General features: G+C 40.4%; 3 protein-coding genes and 3 pseudogenes across 3 annotated transcripts; 4 read left to right on the top strand and 2 right to left on the bottom strand.

The window, feature by feature from the left end:
* Positions 1-7,709: 7,709 nt before the first annotated feature.
* On the top strand, positions 7,710-9,393 carry LOC143613331 (beta-1,3-galactosyltransferase pvg3-like; annotated as a pseudogene).
* A 1,517-nt stretch (positions 9,394-10,910) lies between these two features.
* On the top strand, positions 10,911-11,823 carry LOC143613327 (uncharacterized). The gene is made up of 3 exons (XM_077087062.1): positions 10,911-11,136; positions 11,270-11,410; positions 11,552-11,823. Exons 1-3 carry the CDS (start codon positions 10,911-10,913, stop codon positions 11,821-11,823), a joined length of 639 nt encoding a protein of 212 aa, XP_076943177.1.
* A 230-nt stretch (positions 11,824-12,053) lies between these two features.
* Positions 12,054-12,688, top strand: LOC143613326 (uncharacterized). The gene is made up of 2 exons (XM_077087061.1): positions 12,054-12,197; positions 12,332-12,688. The coding sequence occupies exons 1-2, from the start codon at positions 12,054-12,056 to the stop codon at positions 12,686-12,688; spliced, it is 501 nt and encodes a 166-aa protein (XP_076943176.1).
* Positions 12,689-13,579: 891 nt separating this feature from the next.
* Positions 13,580-15,030, top strand: LOC143613330 (protein YIP4b-like; annotated as a pseudogene).
* Positions 15,031-18,094: 3,064 nt separating this feature from the next.
* Positions 18,095-18,742, bottom strand: LOC143613325 (secreted RxLR effector protein 161 pseudogene; annotated as a pseudogene).
* A 2,600-nt stretch (positions 18,743-21,342) lies between these two features.
* Positions 21,343-22,191, bottom strand: LOC143613323 (uncharacterized). The gene has a single exon (XM_077087060.1). The coding sequence runs from the start codon at positions 22,189-22,191 to the stop codon at positions 21,343-21,345; it is 849 nt and encodes a 282-aa protein (XP_076943175.1).
* Between the last annotated feature and the right edge of the window lie 2,347 nt (positions 22,192-24,538).

The following is a 24,538-nucleotide window of genomic DNA, read 5'->3' as shown; positions in this document are numbered from 1 at the left end:
TAAAGATGGCATGCCATCCACATGGGATGCCATCATGACAGCAGCAAAACGCTATGCGGAAACGGAGAAGCAACTGGGTAGAGATCTGCCACAGAGCACAAACCTCTACACTCAGAAGACGAGAGAAGACAACGTCCTCACCGCCCGACTAAATAAAAAGCGGAAGCAAGGCATTTGGCAGTCAAGGGTAAACTTTGACACCTCATCCGGCTTGCAACATCGATTGGGCGGAAGGGATAATGCACACCCGCACCGGAACTCCAGATGGACGCCGCTCAGCAAAAGCGTCACTGAGATATTCGCCACCGAAGAGCTCCCGTGGCCAAAGCCTCCAATAATCCGACATCGTCACGATGCTGATCGGAGCAAATACTGTGACTTTCACAAGACAAAAGGCCACAACACTGAAGAATGCACAGACGTAAAAGACATGGTCGAAGCATTTGTCAGAGATGGGACGCTCGCGCACCTCGTGGCGCAATAAAAGCTGAGCAGGCGGGTGCGTGTAGAACCCCAGCTGGGGAAAACACGAATCAAAATTCCAGCTTCAATATCGAGACTACATGCTGCGTAAAGAACGAGATCCCGAACCAGGTGTGTATCGGCTCGATGGCACTCCCATCCCAACATGATGGAAGGGAGCTCATTTACACAGTTTGCATGTAAATCAATTCCAATTTGTAAAGAAAAGGCCAAGAGCCACTTCTAGTGGAAATGATTCTCTTTAAGAACATCGAAGCTGATGATTTTACATTTATACTTTTCTGAACACTAATATGCCGGTTTTCACCGCATAATTACGTGAAGTCATTGCGTGGGAAGGCGGTCCTACCCGCACGAACCCAATAACGTGACAAACCTTCACGCAGGTCAGTTGAAGAGGAAAAAGTTCAGCACCCAAAAATGAAAGTGCCGGTCTATCCGCACCAATCATAACGAGGAAACTGAATAATAACCTATCAACAACCGCGCGTCGAACGGTTAAACTATGCAACACTGGTGACTTGCGTGGGAAGGCGGTCCTACCCACACGAACCCAATAACGTGACAAACCTTCACGCAGGTCAGTTGAAGGGGAAGAGTTCAATTATCCCATTAAATGAAAGTGTCGGTCTATCCGCATGAATCATTAAAGGAAACTGAACACTAACCTATTGACAACCGCGCGTCGAACGGTTCAAAACAAAATTCTTAAAAGGATGAGGAAAACCGACACGCAGGTCAGATAAGGGTAAAGTTTTGCCATCCTACTAAGTGCAAGTGACGGTTCTACCCGCACAATCACGAAAGAGGAAGCAAAACTTCACACCTATTATCAACCACGTTCAAAGGTTAACTTATCCTCAAAGGATGAGGAAAACCTACACGCAGGTCAGATAAGGGTAAAGTTTTGCCATCCTACTAAGTGCAAGTGACGGTTCTACCCGCACAATCACGAAAGAGGAAGCAAAAACTTCACACCTATTATCAACCACGTTCAAAGGTTAACTTATCCTCAAAGGATGAGGAAAACCTACACGCAGGTCAGATAAGGGTAAAGTTTTGCCATCCTACTAAGTGCAAGTGACGGTTCTACCCGCACAATCACGAAAGAGGAAGCAAAAACTTCACACCTATTATCAACCACGTTCAAAGGTTAACTTATCCTCAAAGGATGAGGAAAACCTACACGCAGGTCAGATAAGGGTAAAGTTTTGCCATCCTACTAAGTGCAAGTGACGGTTCTACCCGCACAATCACGAAAGAGGAAGCAAAACTTCACACCTATTATCAACCACGTTCAAAGGTTAACTTATCCTCAAAAGATGAGGAAAACCTACAAGCAGGTCAGATGAAGGTTAAAGTTTAGCCATCCTACTAAGTGCAAGTGACGGTTCTACCCGCACAATCACGAAAGAGGAAGCAAAACTTAAACCCATTATCAACCACGTTCAACAGGTTAACTTATTCTAAACACTTGGAAAATTGCTAATTTAAACTAAGTATGCAAGTCATAAGTTTATAAAGCAAGGAACCCAAAGAAGGAAATAACAATCTTATACGCAAAAAGATTTATATTTCACAAATGAATTATTACAAGAATGGCCGGGTAACTACCCGCCTACGAAAAGAAAAACAAATACATCCGTACAAGACTATCCTAGCAATGGGAAGGGATCTTCAGGATCAAGCCTCAGGGCCGCCTCCACTTGGACCCGCTCCATCAGAAGAACGAGGCGGTTCGAGGAAGGCTTTGAGGACAGCTAACCCATCATCAGCAGCAGCTACTTGGTTCACCTTCTCCACCACTGGATGCGGGAAGGCAGCATATTGGTTTACTGCTTTGTCATATATGGCTTCAGTGTCAACATTGTACAAAGGGAAGTTGGAAGGCGGGAAGCCTTTCTCAACGAACCCTAGACCAAGCAGGAAGCCAGCCCGTTCCCCATCCTCGTGAGAAGCGTTGAGGGCTGCGCTCATCGCATCGTCGTAGGATGTCTCTGAGAAGACACGATGCACAACCTACAAAGAAAATACAAGTGTCAAACACCTTTTCTATGAACAAAGGAAAGCGTGAAGACGTAAAGCTAAAATACCTGAGGCAACGCTTCTCGAAGAAGCCATTCCTTGGCAACCAGGGCTTGGGTGCAGGCGCGTTCGGCTTCGCTTTTATTGAGGTTGGCAAGTTGCACTTCCTTTGCAGCAGCCTCTTCAACGCCCTTAAGCTTCCGCTCTGTGTAGTCAAGCACGCCCCTCTGGTCCAGGATCTCTTGGAGCTTCTTGGCATCTTCCATGGCCAAGGCATCATGAGCACGTTGGAGAGCCTCTAATTGGGCCTTGAGCTCCTCGTTCTCCATGCGTAAAGGCTCAGCAACGGCTTCAGCCTTGGTAGCCCTCTCAGTCGCGTTCCTCGCAGTCTCCTTAGCCAGCCGAAGCTGTTCGTTAACAGCTTGGGCAGCCTTGGAGCGGGCCTCGAGTCGCGCTTGAACTTCAACCTCGAGGGCCTTGAAGGCCTTCTCCTTCTCCGCAGCAGCTGCGGTCAATCGTTGGTTCTCCTCCCGAAGAGCACGCGCCTGAGATACGTCCTTGGCGCGAGCTGCTTTCAACTTGTCGTTTTCACGACAAAGCAGCTCGACGCGCGGCTGCATCCGGGCCTGGAGAACCCGAAGCTCATTGGTTAGCCTACCCTCCTGGTAGCTAGCCATGGCTTCCCCCAACGCACCATGAGGAGCAGCGTGGCGAGCCCAGTCCACGCACTCCACAGGGGTACGAAGGGTTGTTCCTCGGCGTATGTTCCATCGCGGAACATACACTTCATTGGAATCCGACACTGCAAAAAACAAAAAAGCAGTTAGGAAAAAGATGATAAAAAAAAAAAAATTAAGTGAAAAAGGGCCAAAGGAACCCTACGCACCTGTAGGGTCTATAACAGGCCGATAACAGCCGAACCCATCACCTGAACCCAAAGGAAACCCATCCAAAAGGTCAGGCAGATGGGAAGGTGGCAAAGACTGGCGAATACTCCCATGCGTACCTGATGGGCCGGCCATCGGTGCCGGTGGCGGGGGCATGGTGGCAGCCGCCGCAGTCGCTGCCGCAGAATCCGCAGCAATCGTAACCGCCGGCTCGGTGAAGGACGCCGTAAAAATCGCACTCACGGCCGGCGGTGGCGTAAACTCGGCTGGAACAGTCGGCTCAGAATGAGCAACTGAACCAGCGGGACCAGGCGCAGGCGCCTGGGTCGACGCCTCAGGTAGGCTGACCAAGCCTACCGTCATCGGCGGAGAGGTACTACTCGGTACTTCACCCTGGAATGCGTCAACATCCACGCCTGCACAAGAAGATAAGTGTTTAAATAAATTTATGAAGTGATAAATCTACAAAAAGAATGTTTGTACTTACGGGTTTTCTTGAGCCTGAACGTACGGAGGGGCGGGGACAAGCCCGATGGGGCCGGTCTCTTGACGCCGGTCACCGTCGTCGTCATTGGTTCTCCGGAGGTAACAGTCGTAGCCTCCGGAGCAGTGGTCTTCTCACCACCGGGGTTCCCCGCCACCTCTTCACTATCTGACTCGGTGTCAGATAGAAGCACCGGATCAGCCGTGGAGGCCACCTTCTCCTTTCCCTTCCCTCCGGCAGCCTTCTTCTTCCGCACAAGGGGAGGACCATCTGCGGATTCCTCAGAAGAAGACAGGATGTAAGGATTTCCAGCAGCGGGTACAGCATTGAGGGGTTGAGGATAGAATATCGCCTTACCTGGCCGCCGGTGGCTCAGGATCTCTTGGCCCGGCGGATAGACCTCCACAAACCGATCCGCCGTTTGCTCCAGGATGGGTAACTCATTGTCGTCCAGAGCACGAGTGCCCACCCGCACGGGACCGTCAGCTTCCCGCGGGAACAGGAGCGACTCCAAATTATTCCCCTCTGAAAGAAAAGAAACAGTTAGAAGACAAACTAATATCAGCAAGAAAGACAAGACATACCATAAGGAATAGAGTTCAAACCGTATTCGAGAAGGATAGGAAACCGAGACGCCACCTTCCATACCCGGCTCATCCCCAGCAGCACCATCCCGGACTCCGCAAACCGGTAAACCGGAGATTGGACCCGGGATATCTTCGCGAACCATTCCGCCTCCTGGTAGCTGGAAGCGTGAAGGCTCGGAAGCGCTTGACCCTTCTTGAACTTCATGGCAATGGGGATGGCGCGGGCAGAGATGTAGAAGAACTCCCGCTTCCACGATCGGAGACTGCGCTCGGTCACGCAGATCTTCAAACCCTTAATACGGGTTGTCAGGGTGTACCACCCCTGGACGCACCTCCAAGTATAGAAGGTCATCAGGCGGTCCACGTAGGGCTCAATACCCAGAATCCGGCACACCCACTCAAAGTGCCAGATCTTGGCAATCGCCATCGGATGCACCTCGGTCAGGTGCACACCGTGCCTCTCCAGGACACGGTACATAAACTTTGTCAAAGGAAACCTAAGGTTCCCAGAGACAAAGAATGCAGCATATACCCCGATCTTGCCACTGGGGGCATCGTACACAGTCTGGTGGGATTCAGGAAACTCAGGCTCAAGAGACTCAAGCATGAACTTCCTGACGATGTACTGGTACTGATCGACAGGTAGAGCACACTGGCACTCACCAGCAGTACTCCTATCATCGGCTACAGCTTCAGCATCATGGGAAGACATTTTGCAGAAAGAAGAAAGTGATTTCGGGAAAATGCTTACCTGAAAAGGGGAGTATTTGCCGGAAATCACTAAGAAGAAGAAAGGTGAAAATGTGGATTACAAAGAGGCCTCTCCCCCTTTATATACTAATCGCAATTAATGCGGTGAATTTAATGCGGAGGAGAGAGAAATCGAAGGTGCAATGAAACTATGACACGTGGCAAAAAGCAGGCTGGCAACAGCTGTTGACAGGACGTGTGCCAGTAATTTCGCGGCCACGCGCCCGAAAAATCGCGCCCACGCGCCGTAAAAAGCGTCTGGAATGACCATATAATGTCACGTCACCATAACTTCCTGCACGTCCTGACACAGTCAGAAGAAACTGTCGCACGGCGTTTCAGAGGTTTGGACTGTTCCTATCTTTCCACCAACCTTTCGAATTTCAAAATTCAAAATTTAAAAATATTAAAAAGTAAGCGGGAAAATACCCCCTTACCTTGGCGAACAAGTAACCGTAAGACGGATGCGGGTACAGTGTAAAGGCAAAACCCTTCACATACCTAGCACCCGCAGGGAATTGAAGCCAAGAAAACCTTGGCGAACAAGTAACCGTAAGACGGATGCGGGTACAGTGTTAAGGCAAAACCCTTCACATACCTAGCACCCGCAGGGAATTGAAGCCAAGAAAACCTTGGCGAACAAGTAACCGTAAGACGGATGCGGGTACAGTGTTAAGGAAAAACCCTTCACATACCTAGCACCCGCAGGGAATTGAAGCCAAGTACCTCGGCAACCAAGTAACTATAAGACGGATGCGGGTACAGTGTAAAGGCAAAACCCTTCACATACCTAGCACCCGCAGGGAATTGACGCCAGGAATACCTTGGAAGTAAAGTAACCGTAAGACGAGCGCAGGTACAGTGTTAAGGCAAAACCCTTCACATACCTAGCGCTCCGCTGGGAATTGAAACCAAGAAGGATCTTCTGGGCAATGCTTGCGGAAACGGAAATAACATCCCCGCATAGCGGGAACGTCGAGAACTACGTTGTTTGAAGCTCCAGGATGGAATTGGTGGTTTTAACATAATTGATCACTATGTTCAAAACTACCAAAACCTCATGGAGAATCCACACAAGTGGGACTCAACGCTCCTGACTTGCGAGGAGGTTACAGCCTACCCGCATCATACCCAAAGACCAAGCAGGAAACTCGGGAATTTCTGCAAGTGACAAGGACTTCCGCGGGAAGAATCCCCATGGAAAACCTTAAAAAACCCTTTTCAAAACCCTCTGCTTAAAGTCCAAAAGTTCACCTCACTTTATTAAACACTCATGAGAAGAACATTGGACTGGGGGGACTTGAAGAGGTAGGTCCCAGCAGAGCCTAGTTGGACCCGCAAGACTCACCTTGAAGAGGGACGTCTGCGCAGAAACCAACTGGATCCGCAGGACCAACCATGCTCAGAGACGTGACGTCCTTACGCGCAGTACGCAAGCTGGTCCCGCAGGATATGCCTCCCGATGGTGAAGGACTCCGCCTGTCCCCGCAGCCTCGGATACAAGCCATCAGGGAAGGCCACCCGCGCAGCAGGGCTACACGCACAAGGCACTTAGCTCTCAATCACTCAGTGTCACCTGAAGGAATGAGCGAAGCCGGGAACTATCCCGCACAAGGGCGGGAGGGGGAATACTCCCGCCCAAATAAGCCAGTCCGTACGATACAGGAAGATCTTCTGTACTGTACCTGACGAGGTATGGGAAAAAGATCTGACTAAAGATACGACAGCTTACTGACAACAGTATGGCGAGCAGCATGCTCCTGCACTGTATGTCACTATTAGCCGCTGCCTACTCACCAACTACTGCCATACCACGTGCGTAGCCGTCAGTTGGTGGAACAGGAATAGTATACAGCAGGCCTGGTCGCTATCAGCCGCTACCTACCCACCAACTACCAGCAGGGCACGTGCGTAGGCTACTGTTGGTGGAACAGGAACACTGTTGCAGCCGGCCATACCTCTTTGGAAACCTACCTTCGGCTATAAATACCACAAATGGTATGACCATCTCATCTGATCATATCTTACTACATTATCATCATATTATACCTGATATCTGCTCTAGCAATCTCTTAATATACTTTTATATTTAAAGAGCAATCTAGTCTGATTCTCACGCCGGAGGGTGGTCACAAGGAGGAACCCCCCCCTTCTCAGTGACGAGCTCACGGTGTCTGTTTTGCAGGTTATCAGAAGAACCATCTTCCAAGGGTCTAACCCCTCGTGGGAAACATCTCTCCAACCCCCAGGTTACCAGTAATCTGTCCGGGGTCTGGTTAGTGTTTCTTCAGGGACCAAGATTAAAATCAGAGTAAACCACATGAACCATCCGAGTAATCAACTTCTCTTTATGTTTAAATTTATTATAATAATCATAACCATTGTGGATGCAAATATGCAATACGATGTCTTGAATTTTGAAAAGAGAAGTAACCTGTAATTGAAGCATCCCTAACGTAATTGAAGCGGTCCACACATGTTGATGCATATATGCCTAATATGAACTCAAAAGTGTTTTGACTTTTGACCGTTCTGACTTTACTTTAGCCATTGCGCAAGCAAGTTGCTTATATATGCTAATGCATCAAAAATACCAATTTACCAAACCTATCCTCACAAAGCTCGTCAACTAAGGTGGTATCTATCTAAACTCCAAGGGCACAATTGTCTATGTACACACCTAATGTGCAATTCAATTTAGGTTCAGAAACACCACCAAATGGTCAACATGCCACTTTACCAAAAACATCCTCAACCAAACTCATCATAAGCAGGCTAATTCAGGCTACATCTCTTCGGATCCCAAGGGCAAAAATGTCCATTCACACCCCTAGTGGTTAATTCAAAGTAAGACTACTTTAGGCACTATTAAAGCAAGACCATGTATCACCGATACCAACTAGTTTACAATTCAAGTTAGGCTTCATATCACTACTCTTTAATTTCTCCTTGCAATTTACCAATAACTCCCCGAAGCTATAGTCAACTCAAGCTGCATCTCCATAGATACCAAGGGGGCAATTTCGTCTATTCACATCTAGTTTTCCATCCAACACTTCTCTTCAAGAATTTACAACTTTAACATCAAATAGGCTTTATGTCTAACAAAATTTCAACCATATTCAACATGAAGAATGCAGGGAAAACTGGAAACGGCATGAAAATCGTCATTATATCATTCATCTTCATCACGATCTTGATCACGTTGGCATCAATTAACGAAATCCAGTTCAAGAATCTATCAAACATCAGAAGATGTACTGCCATCTATTCACCATCTTCAGAAAACTCTACGCTGCCGATAAAATCATCATTATCATCAGAAAATGGCATCAGAATTCTCATTGGGATTCCAACACTAGCCGACAACCACCAACGCCGCCACTTCCTCCGCCTCATATACGGGACACAATCGGTCGAAGGAGCAAAAATCGACGTAAAGTTCGTCTTTTGCAATCTAACAAAAGAAGACCAGAGGATATTAATAGCACTAGAGATAATGCTATATAATGATATCATAATCTTGAACTGTAAAGAAAACATGGATAAAGGCAAGACCTACACATACTTCTCCAGCCTGCCGGATATGCTGAAAGATGATTCCAACTCTACCAACCCGCCATACCATTATGTCATCAAAGGGGACGACGACACCTACTTCCGCTTACCTAAACTGGTGGAAACCCTAATGCCATTACCAAGAGAAGATCTATATTATGGTTATGTAGTTCCATGTCCTAGTATGGATCCATTTGTGCATTACATGTCGGGAATGGGATATTTGGTATCATGGGATATCGTCGAATGGATTAAAGATTCAGATATTCCAAAACGACATATGGTTGGGCCTGAAGATAAGGTTTTCGGAGAATGGCTTCGAGAGGGACGCCGTGCGAAAAATCGGTATAATGCTAAGTGGTTTATGTATGATTATCCGGAGCCAGCAACAAGATGTACACTGAGCTTTGGCCGGATACAGTGGCGGTTCATCGTTTGAAGAATCAAGAAAAGTGGATCCGAACATTGGAGTATTTTAATGTTACCAAGAATTTGAAACCTTCAAAAATGTACCATATATGATATACTTTTAGTTCATGATATACTTACATTCTAACCAATTTTTGCTTGATATATTGTTTTTTCAATGTAAACAAAAAAGATGATCATGTGTTAATTGTTAAGAACTTAAGATGTGAAGTGTGTTTGTTTCATGGGACAATTTACAATATCGGAATTTTAGTGTTTCCTAAAATACATGGATATGGATTGTGGTTCTTTCTTTGGTTACTAAATCATGTCACCCATCCAATATATCGCATTTAAGCGTACTTATATGTTGAGTTTACTCTATGATAGTTATGCCCAAAACGTGTTGTTGATTTTTAAAGTCCAGTTTTCTTATAAGACCTATTTATTATGAACCGAACATCTTTCCTGCCATGTTCAGTATGAGATTTGCTTAGAGTTTCACAATCACCCCCAAATATGGACTCGTCCTTGATGATTTTCTTCTCATCAGGGGCGGATCTATAGTGTGTGAGGGTTCACGGGAACCCACCGAGTTCCGAAATTTATATAGAATATAGGTATAATTTGTGAGAATGAACCCATATAAATTTTGAGAGTGAACCCATAAACAATATATAACTCTGGTCTGGTAATAGTGCTTCCCTCTTTAAACTCGCCACCCCATCTGTTGACCCGGGTTCGAGTCTCAACGATAGCGGATATTTTTAATTTTCCGTTTTTTTGCTTTTTTTTTTATTTTTTATCCAGCAAAGTAAGTTAGGGTTTACTTTTTACTTCTACCCATCTCTACCCATCGCTAACACACAACATCAGACATCAGACAACATCAGAGACCTGACCTGCACTTCAAACCCTAGCCCCCCACCACCACCGCCGCCCGCCGGCGGCCTTCTCTCTTCCGCCACAACGTCCTCGGCACCTCGGCTCCTCTGCCTTCCTCTCCATCCCTAGTCTCCATCTTTCCTTCACTCCAATCTTCACAGACTAACAATAAGGTATGCTTTTATGTTTTGCTTCAAGCCTTCAATTATTATTGTTTGTTTACTGAAATTAAAATTAGGAAGTATGATTATGTTGAAGTTTGTTAATTGAATTAGAAAATTAGTGATGTTTAAATTTTATTTGTAGGCATTATGAATATTAAAAGATATTTCTCAAGTGAACCATCAAACATTCAATCATCATCTTCAAGTAGTAAACAACGAATAGATTTGAATGACCTTCCGTGGGATCCTTCGGAAAGGAAACCAATTTCATCTTATCATCCAAGTCAAAAGGATGAAATTAGACAAACTTATTTACTTAGAGGTCCATGTCAACCAACAGAGCATGAGTTTTCACAAACAGATTTTAGTGGTAAAGCAAGACGTTTTAATAAGGATTGGTACACACAAGAGCATAGAAATTGGTTGGAATATAGTGTCAAAACGGATAAAGTGTATTGCTTATATTGTTACTTGTTTAAGGAAATTGGACACAATGATGCTTTTGTGAGTGAAGGGGTACGGTGTTGGCATAGAATCTCAAGATTTACAACTCATGCCGGTAAAATCAATAGTTTACATGACAAAGCGCGTAAAAGAGGGGAAGACTTACTTAACCAAGATCAATCTGTACATGTGCCACTTGATAAAAAAAACTGATAAAAACAAAAGGGAATATAAGATGCGATTAAGTGCTTCGATTTTAGCCACTTATGGATTGTTGAATGGTGCTTTATCTTTTCGTGGTCATGATGAGTCCGAAACATCTCTTTATAGAGGGCATTTCATAGAGCTTTTAAAATTATTTGGAGTAATAAATGAAGAAATTGGTAAAGTTATATTAAGCAATGCTCCGAAGAATAACCAAATGACGGCTCCATCTATCCAAAAAGAGATTTGCGGCAGAAGTATTAAAGAAGATATTTGATGAACTTGGTGATGATGTCTTTTCCATATTAGTTGATGAATCAAGGGATGTTTCTAAAAAGGAACAAATGGCTGTGGTATAGAGATATGTTGATAAATTTGGATTTGTGAAAGAGCGATTTGTTGGCCTTGTTCATGTAATGGAAACAACCGCGTTATCTCTTAAGAAGGCCATTGATGAATTATTTGCTCATTACAATTTGAGTTTGAGTAGGATTAGAGGCCAAGGAGATGATGGTGCAAGTAACATGTCCGGTGAGTTTAATGGTTTGAAAGCTTTGATTTTGAAAGAAAATTCATCCGCATATTATGTTCATTGTTTTGCTCACCAACTTCAACTTGTTGTTGTGGCTCTTGCAAACAAACATCATGAATTTTTTAAATTTTTCAATGAAGTATCAAGTTTAGTAAATGTTGTTGGTGCATCTTGCAAGCGGGTAGATTTGATAAGAGAAAGTCAAAGAGAAAGATTGGGATTGAATCCGGAAGTTGAAACGGGAAGCGGACAAAATCAAGAACTATCACTTGCAAGAGCCGGAGATACACGTTGGAGTTCTCACGAAAAAACGATGACCCGTTTGGTTTCTTTATATCCTAGTGTTATTGACGTGCTTGAATATATAGAAAATTCGGGAGATCTTGATGCTCACAAAAGTCAAGCAAATTGACTTCAATTATACATGAGAACATATACTTTTGTGTTTTATCTACATTTGATGAAGCACATTTTGGGTGTTACTAACACATTGTGTGAAGCATTTCAAAGAAAAGATCAAGACATATTGAATGCGGTTAAGCTAGTCAAAACTACTAAGAAGAATTACAAACCTATCGACTTGAAGGTTTTGACTCACTTTTGATAGATGTCACATCCTTTTGTGAAAAGTATGATATTGAAATGGTTAACATGGAATCCGTTTATGTTGACCCGAAAATTAGAAGAAAGAAGACCGGCATCACTAATCGTCAACATTATGTGGTCAACAATTTTAACACGGTACTCGACATGCAAATTCAAGAGCTTGGTAACCGTTTTAACGAGGTAACCACTAAGTTTCTTATTTATATGAGTTCTTTGAGCCCGTGCCTTAATTTTGGAGCCTTTGATAAACTAAATTTGCTAAAGTTGGCCGAGATGTATCCATGTGATTTTCTAATTTTGATGAAAAAGACAAGCTTTTCTATGAACTCGGCAACTACATTGCTAATGTGAAAGAAGATACACGGTTTGACGACTTGAATGGGGTAAGTGAGCTTGCCAAAAGGATGGTGGAAACAAGAAAACACATTGATTTCCCGTTGGTCTATCGTTTAATCAAGTTATCGTTAGTTTTACCGGTTGCAATGGCGAGTGTTGAAAGAAGTTTTTCTTCAATGAAGCATTTGAAGACGGAATTGCGTAATAGGATGGGTGATGGATTCTTGAACGATGCTTGCATTTGTTACATTGAAAGAGAGTTCCTTCAACAAGTTTCGATTGAAGATGTAATGCAACGTTTTCAAAAGATGAAAACTCGTAGAGAAAAACTATAAGTAAGTTTTTTTTATTTGTTTTAAAAGACAATCGTATCTTTATTATGTATGTTATCCTTTCTATGACGATGTATGTTTTTTGTTAATTAATCGTATTTATGTTATGTAATGAACCTTACGGCCTTACCCGACCTGAACCGTTGAACCGACCTAAACCTTCGAATCGACCTGAAATTTTTATGGTCGATCGTATAAAAATTAGAGCATTTAAAAACAGTGAACCCATTGGAAAAAAATCCTGGATCCGCCACTGCTTCTCATCATCCTAATCAGGGGTATGGGATTTGCCTAGGCTATCCCTTTAACCACTGCGGAGATTTGTCAACCTCGATGCGATTTGCCCCCACTAAAAGGCTCAGGAGTACTTCTGACACAATTTGTAGCATTTGGTCTCGTATACCAACCAATATATATTGTTTGTTTTGCCTAAAAGACAGTCACAGAGTTTATTAGGTTCTCAAAGTGGAGACTTCCTACTAGATCAACCATTCTAGTACTACCACTCTAGCATGCTTAATCATGAGATTTTTTATCTGGTCTATAGCGATTGAGCATAAAACGCTCTATGTGTAAATATATTACAGAGACTGTCTCTTATAAGAACCAATACTAGCAAGTTAACCAAACGTTCAAACACAAAACAATATCACACTTTTGATACCTATAGTAGTATAGTGTGATGCAAAATTCAAAACATTAAATTTCCACAAAAGTGAAACATGCATACTTGATACTTCCACATAAACTAGAAGGACCATCTAAGACAAAAAAAAAAAAAAAAAAGTTGTGTTTCTTTTACATCAACGACTTTGTTAATCGTTACCGCGAAAGCCCTCACCCACAATGATCTGAAAACTGGCCACCTTATTGAAACTCTCAGATCCACCAAAAATGTCCAACGTCGAGAAAGACGCCGTCCCCCACCACCAAACCTCCCAATCCGACATCGACGAGATCGAAAACTTGATCACCGCCAGCGTCCAACTCGGTCCCTCCACCGTCCAACACGCCCGCCCTCCCTCCCCTCCCCGTGCTTCCATCCCCGTATCCTCCACCCCTTTCGTCCCGTCCCCCGCCCCAGCTCCGCCCCCTCCCAAATCCACTTACGTGCCAGCCGCCCCTTCAACGCCTCCCAACGTTATTCCTAATGCGAATGCAGGCCAGTCTCAACCGAACATGGGCGGGTTTGGGTCACAACGCAACACGTTGACCGAACCCGTTTGGGACACGGTGAAAAGAGATCTGTTGAGGATTGTTAGCAATTTGAAATTAGTTGTGTTTCCAAATCCGTATCGGGAGGATCCTGGGAAGGCAATGAGAGATTGGGATCTTTGGGGTCCGTTTTTCTTTATTGTGTTACTTGGACTCACGTTGTCGTGGTCCGCCTCCATAGAGAAGGTGATTAGCGTTGTCGACGACAGTATGCTGTCGTAATGTTTTCGTTATCATTATGTAAAACACCATTTTTTTAAAATTCGTAGGAGGTTTAGAAATGTCGTAAGTACTTCTAAGCATGTTGTTTAAGTTGTATAAATAGACTGTCCGCTACACCTATGAGTGAACTTAAGAGAAATCTGACAATGTTTTATCGCCCTTGGATAAGGACAAAAGGTTAGAGTTGCTCCTTTGACCGGCAAAGTCAAGCCAAGTTCGCTTGCCATGGCAAACTTAAATGTCCGACTTCCCTTGAGTTTACTCATAGGTGTAGCGAATTGTCTATATGTAATACTTACCACGTTTCTAAACCCCCTGCAAATATAAAAAGTTCCATATTATTGACGTATAATCATAGCTTAACTCGATTAGTTCCTTGAATATTACTATGATTTCCATTATTATTATTATTTTCATCTCCATTGTCCAAACTTATGATTGTCTTTGTTATCATCCAGTCTCAAGTTTTTGCTGTTGCCTTTGCTCTACTCGCAACCGGGGCTATAATTCTCACACTCAACGTCTTACTGTTGGTAATTTTTCCTCTTACACACAACTTAATATATAGGATATGCATTATACATATCATTTTGGATTAATGAGTTTATAAATTAATGCATCATGAAATGGATTGTACGTTATATATAGGGTGGGCGCATAATCTTTTTCCAGAGCCTGAGCTTATTGGGTTACTGCCTATTTCCTCTTGATGTGGGAGCACTGATCTGCATGATGAAAGATAATGTGGTGGTGAAGATGGTGGTAGTGGGTTGACACTGGCTTGGAGCTCCTGGGCAGCATATCCATTCATAAGTACAGCAGTGAACCCTAGAAGAAAAGCCCTTGCGATCTACCCCGTTCTACTCATGTATGTATCTGTCGCTTTCCTTATCATCGCAATCGATTGATCAAAACTAATTCATTCTAGAGAAATATATATAACCATCTTTATTTCAATTTTATTATGTTGCTTTGGTTATATATATATATGCTTTTAATATGGAGTTTGATAAGAGATCACCAAGTGATATGTGAAAGAGATCACATATATTTCATTGATCAAGTCGATCTGTTATACAAATGAGATACAATATATGGATTAGAAACCTAATCAGTCTATAATTATAACAATCACTTGATTAATATGATAACTATAAGATAGATATATAAAGCATGTTATACAATTTTTTATAACCATAATGAGTAGATTCAGTGACGGAACCTGAAATTTATTACTAGAGGGTCAAAATAAATATTTTATATTCTCTGAAACGTAACAACCATTTCTATTAACCAGTAGCCGTAGCGCAAACATGAGAACGGTCATATAAATATTACTTTTTCTTGCTATAAAATTATACATGAAAAAATGTAAACAATGATAACACCTTAAGTCAAATAATAAAATGTATAAATTTACTGTAAAATAAATTAAGTAAAATGTAAATACTTTTAACTTAAAATCAAGTAAGTTACTAAAATAAAAAGTAAAAGATAAGTATAAAATAAGAATGCGTTTTTTCCTACTAATAAATCGAATATATATATATATATATATATATATATATATATATAGGGGATGGTTCATGCGAGAAGTAAAGTTATAGCGAGAAGTGTGAGAAGTTAATCTGGACCACTCATTTAATTTTTAATCTTAAATCATTAAAATATATAAAAAGGTTATTAAAGTAATATAAATGTATTCTCTTTCCAATTAATATATATAATTAAAGCAATACAAGTTACATTTCTAACTAATATAATTAATATAATCATAATAAATCCATAAAACAATAAATTAATCTTCATGATTTTTTACCTATCTCTTGAATTCACCCTACACAACTATAATATTTTCCTACATCTCAACAATTTTTTTCCTACATATCTTTAGTTTTTTCGTACACATCTAAATATGTTTCCTACACATTTCAATTTCTTCGTACGCATGTTTTTCGTCCTACACATCTTCAAATGTTTCCTACGCATATTTAATTTCTTCGTACACGTCTTTAATTTTCTCATACATATCTTACTTTTTATTCTACACATCTTTAACTTTCGTATACACAATATATTTTTTTCCTACACATCTACAATTTCGCTGAACACGTTTTTCTTTCGTCACACCGTCTTCAATTTTTCCTACGCGTATTTAATTTATTCCCACGCATATTGAAACTTGTCCTACACATTTTTAATTTTCTCATACACATCTTTATTTTTTCCCCTACACATTTCTAAATTTCCCATACGCAACTTAATTATTTTTCCTACACATCTTTATTTTTCTCATACGCATCTCATTTCTTTTCCTACGCATTTCCAGTTTATTCGTACACATTTTTTTCTGCCTTACACATCTTCATTTTTTTTTCAAAATAATAATCAATGATGAAGATACTATTTTGCTTAAATGTTATAAATTAAAAACTTTTTATTGGTGAAAAAATAGCAAAATCAAATCTTACACTAACATATAATAAAATAAATAAATTGTAACTTACAAATCATAAATTCTTAAGCTTTTATTTAGGGATGTATGATATTAATTAAATGATGAATTATTTTATTCTACCTAAACTACCCTATTATTATTAATTTCAAAGTCTTTCAAGTTTTATTAATTATAACTAATGCAATAAATTTTCAACCGTGGATTAATAATCTAATGGTTGAGATCACTTCTCGCACTTCTCTCTATAAAATCACTTCTGAAATGAACCTAATCCTATATATATATATATATATATATATATATATAGGGTATATATAGGGGATGGATCTTGCGAGAAGTGATATTACAGTGAGAAGTGCGAGAAGTGAATGTATAACTCCATTAATCCCTAATTTCACTCCCTTTCAATTGATGTTACATACATATATGTAGGTTGGTTGTATTTATGTCTTAATTACACATTCAAACTAACCTACAAACATATAAATGCCACATTCAAACCTATGTACCTACACACATACAAACATACATACACATATACCAACATACGTACACATATACAAACATATGTACCCACACACATACATATGCACCTAAACAATGCACCTACACATAAGAAAATGAGTGAAATTAGGGATTAATGGAGTTACACACTCACTTCTCGCTGTAAAAAAACTTCTGAAATGATTCAATACCTATATATATATATATATATATATATATATATATATATATATAATTGATATCTTTTGAGAACCAATTTGAGCTTTAAGAACTCGAAATAACTCAACGTAACAATTTTTTTTTTAATTTTTTATATATATATAGTATAAACTAAGAATTATTGTTTTAAAAAATGCCTTAATAATATTCAGTGTTGACTGTTGTAACTTGTAGCTTAGCTGTATATTTGATGCTAGTCATCAATTTAAGTTGATAAATAATAAATACTTTAAAATAGAAAAATAACAAAAGAAAACCATCATCTCCGTTTACCATCACCACACATTTTCCAACATTTTACTATGCAGCACCGCTTCCTTTTCCGGCGGCCAGAAAGTGTATGAATCACACTTTCTTAACTCATTTTCTCTGCTCACTTTAACTATTTACCATTTGTGATGATCTAAACCTGTAAAAACAGTCATGGTGTCAAATGCTCTTACTAAAAGTTTGGTCCGCCGGAGGATCAGGTGACCCCCCGGTGTAGAAGTACAAATGGTATAAACACACACAATATTCTCACAAACTGATAATCTTCATTGATAACCAAAACAAAGCTTATAAAGGGAAAAACAGACACGACGAGAAACCACGAACTAACGTTCACCACTAACCTAACTAGAAATCAGGAAACTGAAAAACCACCCACGACTCAATCAAAACAAAGACATTAAACTGAGAAATAAAACAAACTAACAATAATTGAAAACCAACTCCGGTTCTTCCAAACCCGGTCTGAAACACCGGTTCATTTAATTGACCCAATATGCCCTTCCCTAAACAAGTCAGCGTTAAGCTGCTTGTTTAACTTCTTCCACACCTAGTTGAAACCTGAGATCTTCAAAAATGTTCAACTTCAAAGGTTTTGTCATGATGCCAGCCAACTGCTCTTCAGACTTGCAGAATTCTAATTTCACAACTTCTTGATTCACCAATTCCCTTAAATAATGATAACGCACATCAATATGTTTGGTTCTCCTGTGCAGCACTGGATTCTTTGATAACTTTATAGTTGAACTGTTGTCACACCATACCTCCACAGCCTCCTTCATCTCTTTTCCTAATTCTTCCAATAATCCTTTTAACCAGACACAATGACACACACAAGCAGTAGCTGCAACATATTCTGCCTCTGTAGTTGACAAAGTTACAATACTTTGCTTCCTTGAACCCCAACTAATTGCCCCACCACTGAGCATACAAACATACCCTGAGGTACTCTTTCTGTCATCTAAATCTCTAGCATAGTTGCTGTCAGTAAAGACCAGCAATCTACCATTCCCATGAACTGAATACTTCAAACCAAAATCAAAAGTTTGTTTCACATACCTTAGAACTCTTTTAGCTGCTTCCAGGTGTTCCTTCTTTGGGCTTGACATAAATCTTGACAACAGACTAACCACATACATAAGATCAGGCCTGGACACTGTGAGATACATGAGACTACCGATTAACTCATGTATAGGGTGTTATTGACTTCCTTTCCTTCTGTGGACTTTACCAAATTTGTTCCTGGAACTATGGGATTTTTAACACCATTAGCTTCCCACAATTTGAATTTCTGTAGAACAGACTTTGCATATTACCTTTGATAGATGGAAATACCATTTGCATCTTGCAGAACCTCCACACCTAGAAAGTATTTCATTTTACCCAAATCTGTCATATCAAACTCATTCTGCATAGATCTTTTGAAAGAGTCACACATCACTTCACTACTGCTTGCATAAATCAGATCATCCACATATAGGCTAACAACAAGAACTTGATCGTTGACCTGTTTGATAAACAGAGAGTGATCATATTTGCTCTTATTAAAACCTTCTCTCAAGAAATACCCCTCAATTCGATTGAACCAGGCCCTGGGTGCCTGTTTTAAACCATACAGAGCTTTTTTGAGCCTATACACCATGGTCTCTTGACCTTGTTTCTGAAAACCCTTTGGTTGTTCAACATGAACCACTTCTTTCAAATCACCATGCAAGAATGCACTTTTAACATCAAGTTTATACAGTGTCCATCTTCTTTTAGCAGCAAGAGCTAACAGAGTTCTTATGGTATCCCATCTTGCTACCGGGGCAAACACCTCACCATAGTCCACTCCTTCCCTTTGTGCATAACCCTTAACTACTAGTCTTGCCTTGTATTTGTCAACTTCCCCCTTTTCATTTATCTTGGTTTTATAAACCCACTTAACTCCAATGGCCTTTGATCCAGGAGGCAGCTTAACAAGCTCCCAAGTTTTATTCTTCTCAATTGCTTCAATTTCAGTCTTTATTGCTTGTATCCATTTAGGATCAATGCAGGCCTCTTCATAAGTTGTGGGATCATCCAAACTACTATACATGGCAATACCAGCCTCTTCTTCTTCAAATAAATCACCAGTGTAGTAATCTGCCATCCAGGCTGGTGGATGTTTGGCTCTGGTAGAGGGACCTGCTTGTGATTGCTGAACGACTTGTTCTAGTGATTGGAGTTCTTCAACTTCTGTAGGGTGGGAACACCTGTCAACACATTAGAGGGTGTTGCAGGTGCAGCTTCTGGTGCAGCTGCTGATGCAGAGTCTTCTTCTGCTGCTACTTCTTGATTGTTGATCCCCCCTTCAACAATTAGTTCTCCTGAGCCCATACTTTCCCTATCCCATTCCCAAGTACCATCTTCATCAAATAGAACATCTCTGCTGATCACAATCTTCTTTGTCTTAGGGTCATACAATCTATAAGCTTTAGATTGTTGGCTTACCCCAAGGAATACACATTTGACACTTCTATCATCGAGCTTACTTCTAAGCTGTGTAGGGACATGAGCATAGCAAATACACCCAAAGACCCTAAAATGATCCACACTTGGTTTTCTTCCTGACCATTCTTCTTCTGGTACTCTATTATCCAAACTCCTACTTACGCACCTGTTGATAATGTGACACGACCATCTTGCAGCTTCTGCCCAAAAACGTTTGGGCATTTGTGTGTCACTCAACAAACACCTAACCATATTAAGCAAGGTTCTATTTCTCCTCTCTGCTACCCCATTTTGCTGTGGGGTGTAGGCAGCAGTCAGCTGTCTTTTAATACCTTGTGATTCACAATACTCATTGAATTGAGTGGATGTGAACTCACCCCCTCTATCACTCCTTAGGCATTTTATTTTCAGATTACACTCACTTTCAACCATCATTTTAAATGATTTAAACACTGCAAAAGCTTCACTTTTGTATGCCAACATGTATAGCCAAGTCATTCTTGTGAAATCATCAACAAAAACCAAAATGTACCTTTTTCCACTTGTGGAGGCAGGGGTAATATGCCCACAGATATCAGTATGTATCAGTTGAAGCCTTTCAGTTGCTCTCCAGTTTGCCTTCTTGGGAAAGACCTCCCTGTGTTGTTTGCCCAAAGCACAGGTCTGACAGAATGCATGCTTGTCTGCAAGTTGTGGTAGACCTTCTACCATTTTCTTGTAAAGCATAGACCTAATGGCTTTATAGTTCACATGACCATACCTTCTATGCCATAACTGAGTCTTCGATTCTCCTACCACCTGCATGCACTCAGCTTGTTCTGATCTTGTGGAGGCCATAAGGGGAAACATCTTGTTTTTCGTCATGTAAGAACTCAGAATAAGTCCTTTAACAGGATGATACACCCTGCATTCACCAGCTTGAATTATAAATGCCACTCCCTTATCTTGTAGCTGGCCGACACTAATAAGGTTGATGTAAGCATGGGCACATAGTACACCCCTGTTATGGTTTGAAACACTCCATTGACAAACACTCTAACACTTCCTCTTCCCTTTACCTCCAGTCTATGATCATTTCCCAATTTGACCTTGTGTTGATATGATTCATCCAATTCCGTGAACCATTGTTTTGCACCGGTCATATGGTTCGAGCAGGCTGAATCAATGAACCATACACCTCTAGTCTCTTCCTTTCCTCCATCTACAAATTTGGTCATCAAAACTTGAGTTTCAGCTTCATAAGTTTCGATAGAGGCCATAAGAACCAGCTCCTCATTTTCTTCATACTCAGTGTAATTTACTGGCCTACCCTCAGTTGGACACTCAAACTGAAATGCCCAAATTGATGGCACTTGTAACATTCCACATTTGACTTATCAAATTGTGGTCTGCCATTGTTGCCATTTGTGTCACTTTGTGATCTTCCACGACCTCTACCTCTGCCTCTGAACACACGACCTCTGCCTCTTCCAGCCCCTCTACTCACACCTTGATCTGATTCGGTCTTCAACACTTGTTCTTCAGTGGTTCGTCTTTTTAATTTTTGTTCATGCACCAGCAAAGAGCTTTGCAGCTCATCAATGGACAGAGTGTCCAGATCTTTTGTCTCTTCAATGGTGCAAACAACAAAATTAAAATTCTCAGTCAAGGTTCGTAGTACCTTCTCCACAATTGTGACATCTGTCATGGTGTCCCTTGCGTTTCTCATGTCATTTGAGACTGTCATGACTCGCCCAAAATAGTCAATGACCGATTCACCGATCTTCATTTCAAGTAACTCAAATTCTCTCCTTAATCTCTGTAATTGTGCTCGTTTGACACGAGCAGAACCCTGGTACTTCATCTTCATAGCATCCCATATATGTTTCGCCGTCTTCTTTTCGGTCATGGTTCGAAGAATCGATTTGTCAATCGATTGAAACAGATAGTTGCAAGCCTTCAAATCTTTCAGCCTGTTTTCTTCAAAATTCTTCTGTTGAGTCGCAGTTGCTTGTTCCCCTGGTCTGATTACTGTGTACCCGTCTTCCACCACTCTCCAGTACTCCTTAGAGCGAAGTAGGGTTTCCATGACCATGCTCCAATGGTCGTAATCGCTGTCAAACTTTGGAACAGTCGTACTCTGGTACTGCGTTGCTTCGTCCGCCATAGAAGCTCACTCAAACCTCACCTTGATATCGCTCAATTTGTGTGAATTTCGCTCTGATACCAAATGTAGAAGTACAAATGGTATAAACACACACAATATTCTCACAAACGGATAATCTTCATTGATAACCAAAACAAAGCTTATAAAGGGAAAAACAGACACGACGAGAAACCACGAACTAACGTTCACCACTAACCTAACTATAAATCAGGAAACTGAAAAACCACCCACGACTCAATCAAAACAAAGACATTAAACTGAGAAATAAAACAAACTAACAATAATTGAAAACCAACTCCGGTTCTTCCAAACCCGGTCTAAAACACCGGTTCATTTAATTGACCCAATACCCGGACCCTCCTGTGGTTCCGTCCCTGAGTAGATTTATAATCATTCCACTTTTGATATCAGCTTAATTAGTATACTTGAAGTTGTTGACTCGTTAAGACGGTTGCCAGAAAAAACTAGTGACAAAAAACCATATCTAAAGGGAAAAAAAATGCATCGCGGTCTTAGATACTTTTGGATCAATTGTGATGTCTAAATAAAATCTCACTTAAGAAGACTCAATGGGATAAACATGTATAATGCCCCCTCAGTATTATATCTTTTAATTTATATCCCTTTATATAATAAGTGTTGATCTTCTACTAAAGTTGCTCAAAAATGACTTTATGAATAGACGTACTTAATGTAAGACTTTTGGTGTTTCCTCTCATACACGAATATCATAAGATTCACAATTATGTTATGTTTATATTCATCTACAAGACTAATTAAACTTGTTTTGATGGATTAATAAAATATAAGCCAATATCCTCCTTACGTTAAGGTCCATGGGCGGATCTATATAACAAATGGGTGGTTCCGGGCTTCGAAATAATAGTGTATGATATATAGAAAATATTAGAGGGAGTCTCCTTATATATTAGGAAGGAACCACCATATTTATTTGGTCTAGTTGGTAAGTTGTTGGTTTAGTAACTTGAAGGTCACAGGTTTGATTCCATATACCATCAATTCTTTTAAACTTTTTTTTAATCCAGCCTTATATTAATTAGGGTTTTATAAAACACAAAGTTGCATAGCGTCTGCCTCTCTCACTCTCCCCACTTCATACTCACGCACCCACAACACACAAATACCCGACCACACACCGTCGTGGCACCGTTGGTCTGTTACTCCCTCCTTCCTTGCTACTCTTCCTTGAAACCTCCCACTAAGAAGGTAAGTTAGATTCATTTGTTAAATGTTTAGTTGTTCTTGATGCTGTTAATTGTTAAGTTATTTGTTAACTTTTCATTTTAATTTGTTAGTTTTAGTTTCTTAGTTTTTGTTAGTTTTAATTTGTTAGTTTTTAATTTGTTAGTTTGTAATTGTTGATAAAGGAACTGATAAACATAAAAAACAATATAGAATCTGATTACATGCTTTGGCTAGACTTACTAAAGCATTGTTGAATGATTCGTTAGCTTTTCGTGGTCATTGTAAAGACTATTGCATTTATATTATGTTTTTTTTAATTTAATTACGTTGTCTTTTTTATAAATTTATTGTGTTTTTATTATGTAATAAATTTTGTCCGTGCCATCAAACCGACCCGAACCTCGAATCGACCCAAAATTTTTTATACCCGACTCCATGAAATTAAAGCATATAAAAATAGCACACCATCAGAAATAAATATCTGAATCCGTCACTAGTTAAGGGGCATCCATTTTTTGGTTGCAACTAATGCTAATTCTTCGCCATTGTACATACATAATCATTCCAATAAATTAAAATAAATGACTTACTTATTCGTGTATAACTACCAAAACATTAGCGCACTAACTACACTTAATTATATATGGTATTTTCAACCAACATCTCTACCTCTTTAATATGAGACAACAAGAGTCATTTTATGTAACAAGTGAATGGACATTGTTAATTGTATTTACAGATTATGATAATTTACAGATTATGATTTAAATAATTGTGTAGAAGTAAGAAACTTTTTCAAGTATAAAGAATTGTCCATATAAAAATATGGTTGATGGATACTAATATGAATGGTTTGTGTTACATATCGAGCCATAAATTTGTAATACCGTCTTTAATTCAAGTTTTTGCATTACTAGTTCGAGCTATTTTTGCTTTTTCAGGATAAACTTTGCAAAAATTTCACGATGTCTTTTGGTTTCAAGTAACTAAAAAATGTTTTCTAAATTTGCTATTAGAGTCTGTTGGGTTGAGACTTGAAAGGGTTGAACGATTTTGTATTTTAGAGAGTTTTTGAGAAATAGAGAAGGGGTGTTATAATATTTAAACATCGGATGCCTATTTACACCAAGTTAGGGGTAAA

This window comes from Bidens hawaiensis, unplaced genomic scaffold (genome assembly GCF_021521415.1).
Source record: "Bidens hawaiensis isolate Kalapana, Puna unplaced genomic scaffold, B.hawaiensis_p1.1 tig00037164_1, whole genome shotgun sequence".
NCBI lineage: Eukaryota > Viridiplantae > Streptophyta > Magnoliopsida > Asterales > Asteraceae > Bidens > Bidens hawaiensis.
Note: the sequence above shows the minus strand (reverse complement) of the source record. Positions and strands in the feature narration are given on the sequence as shown.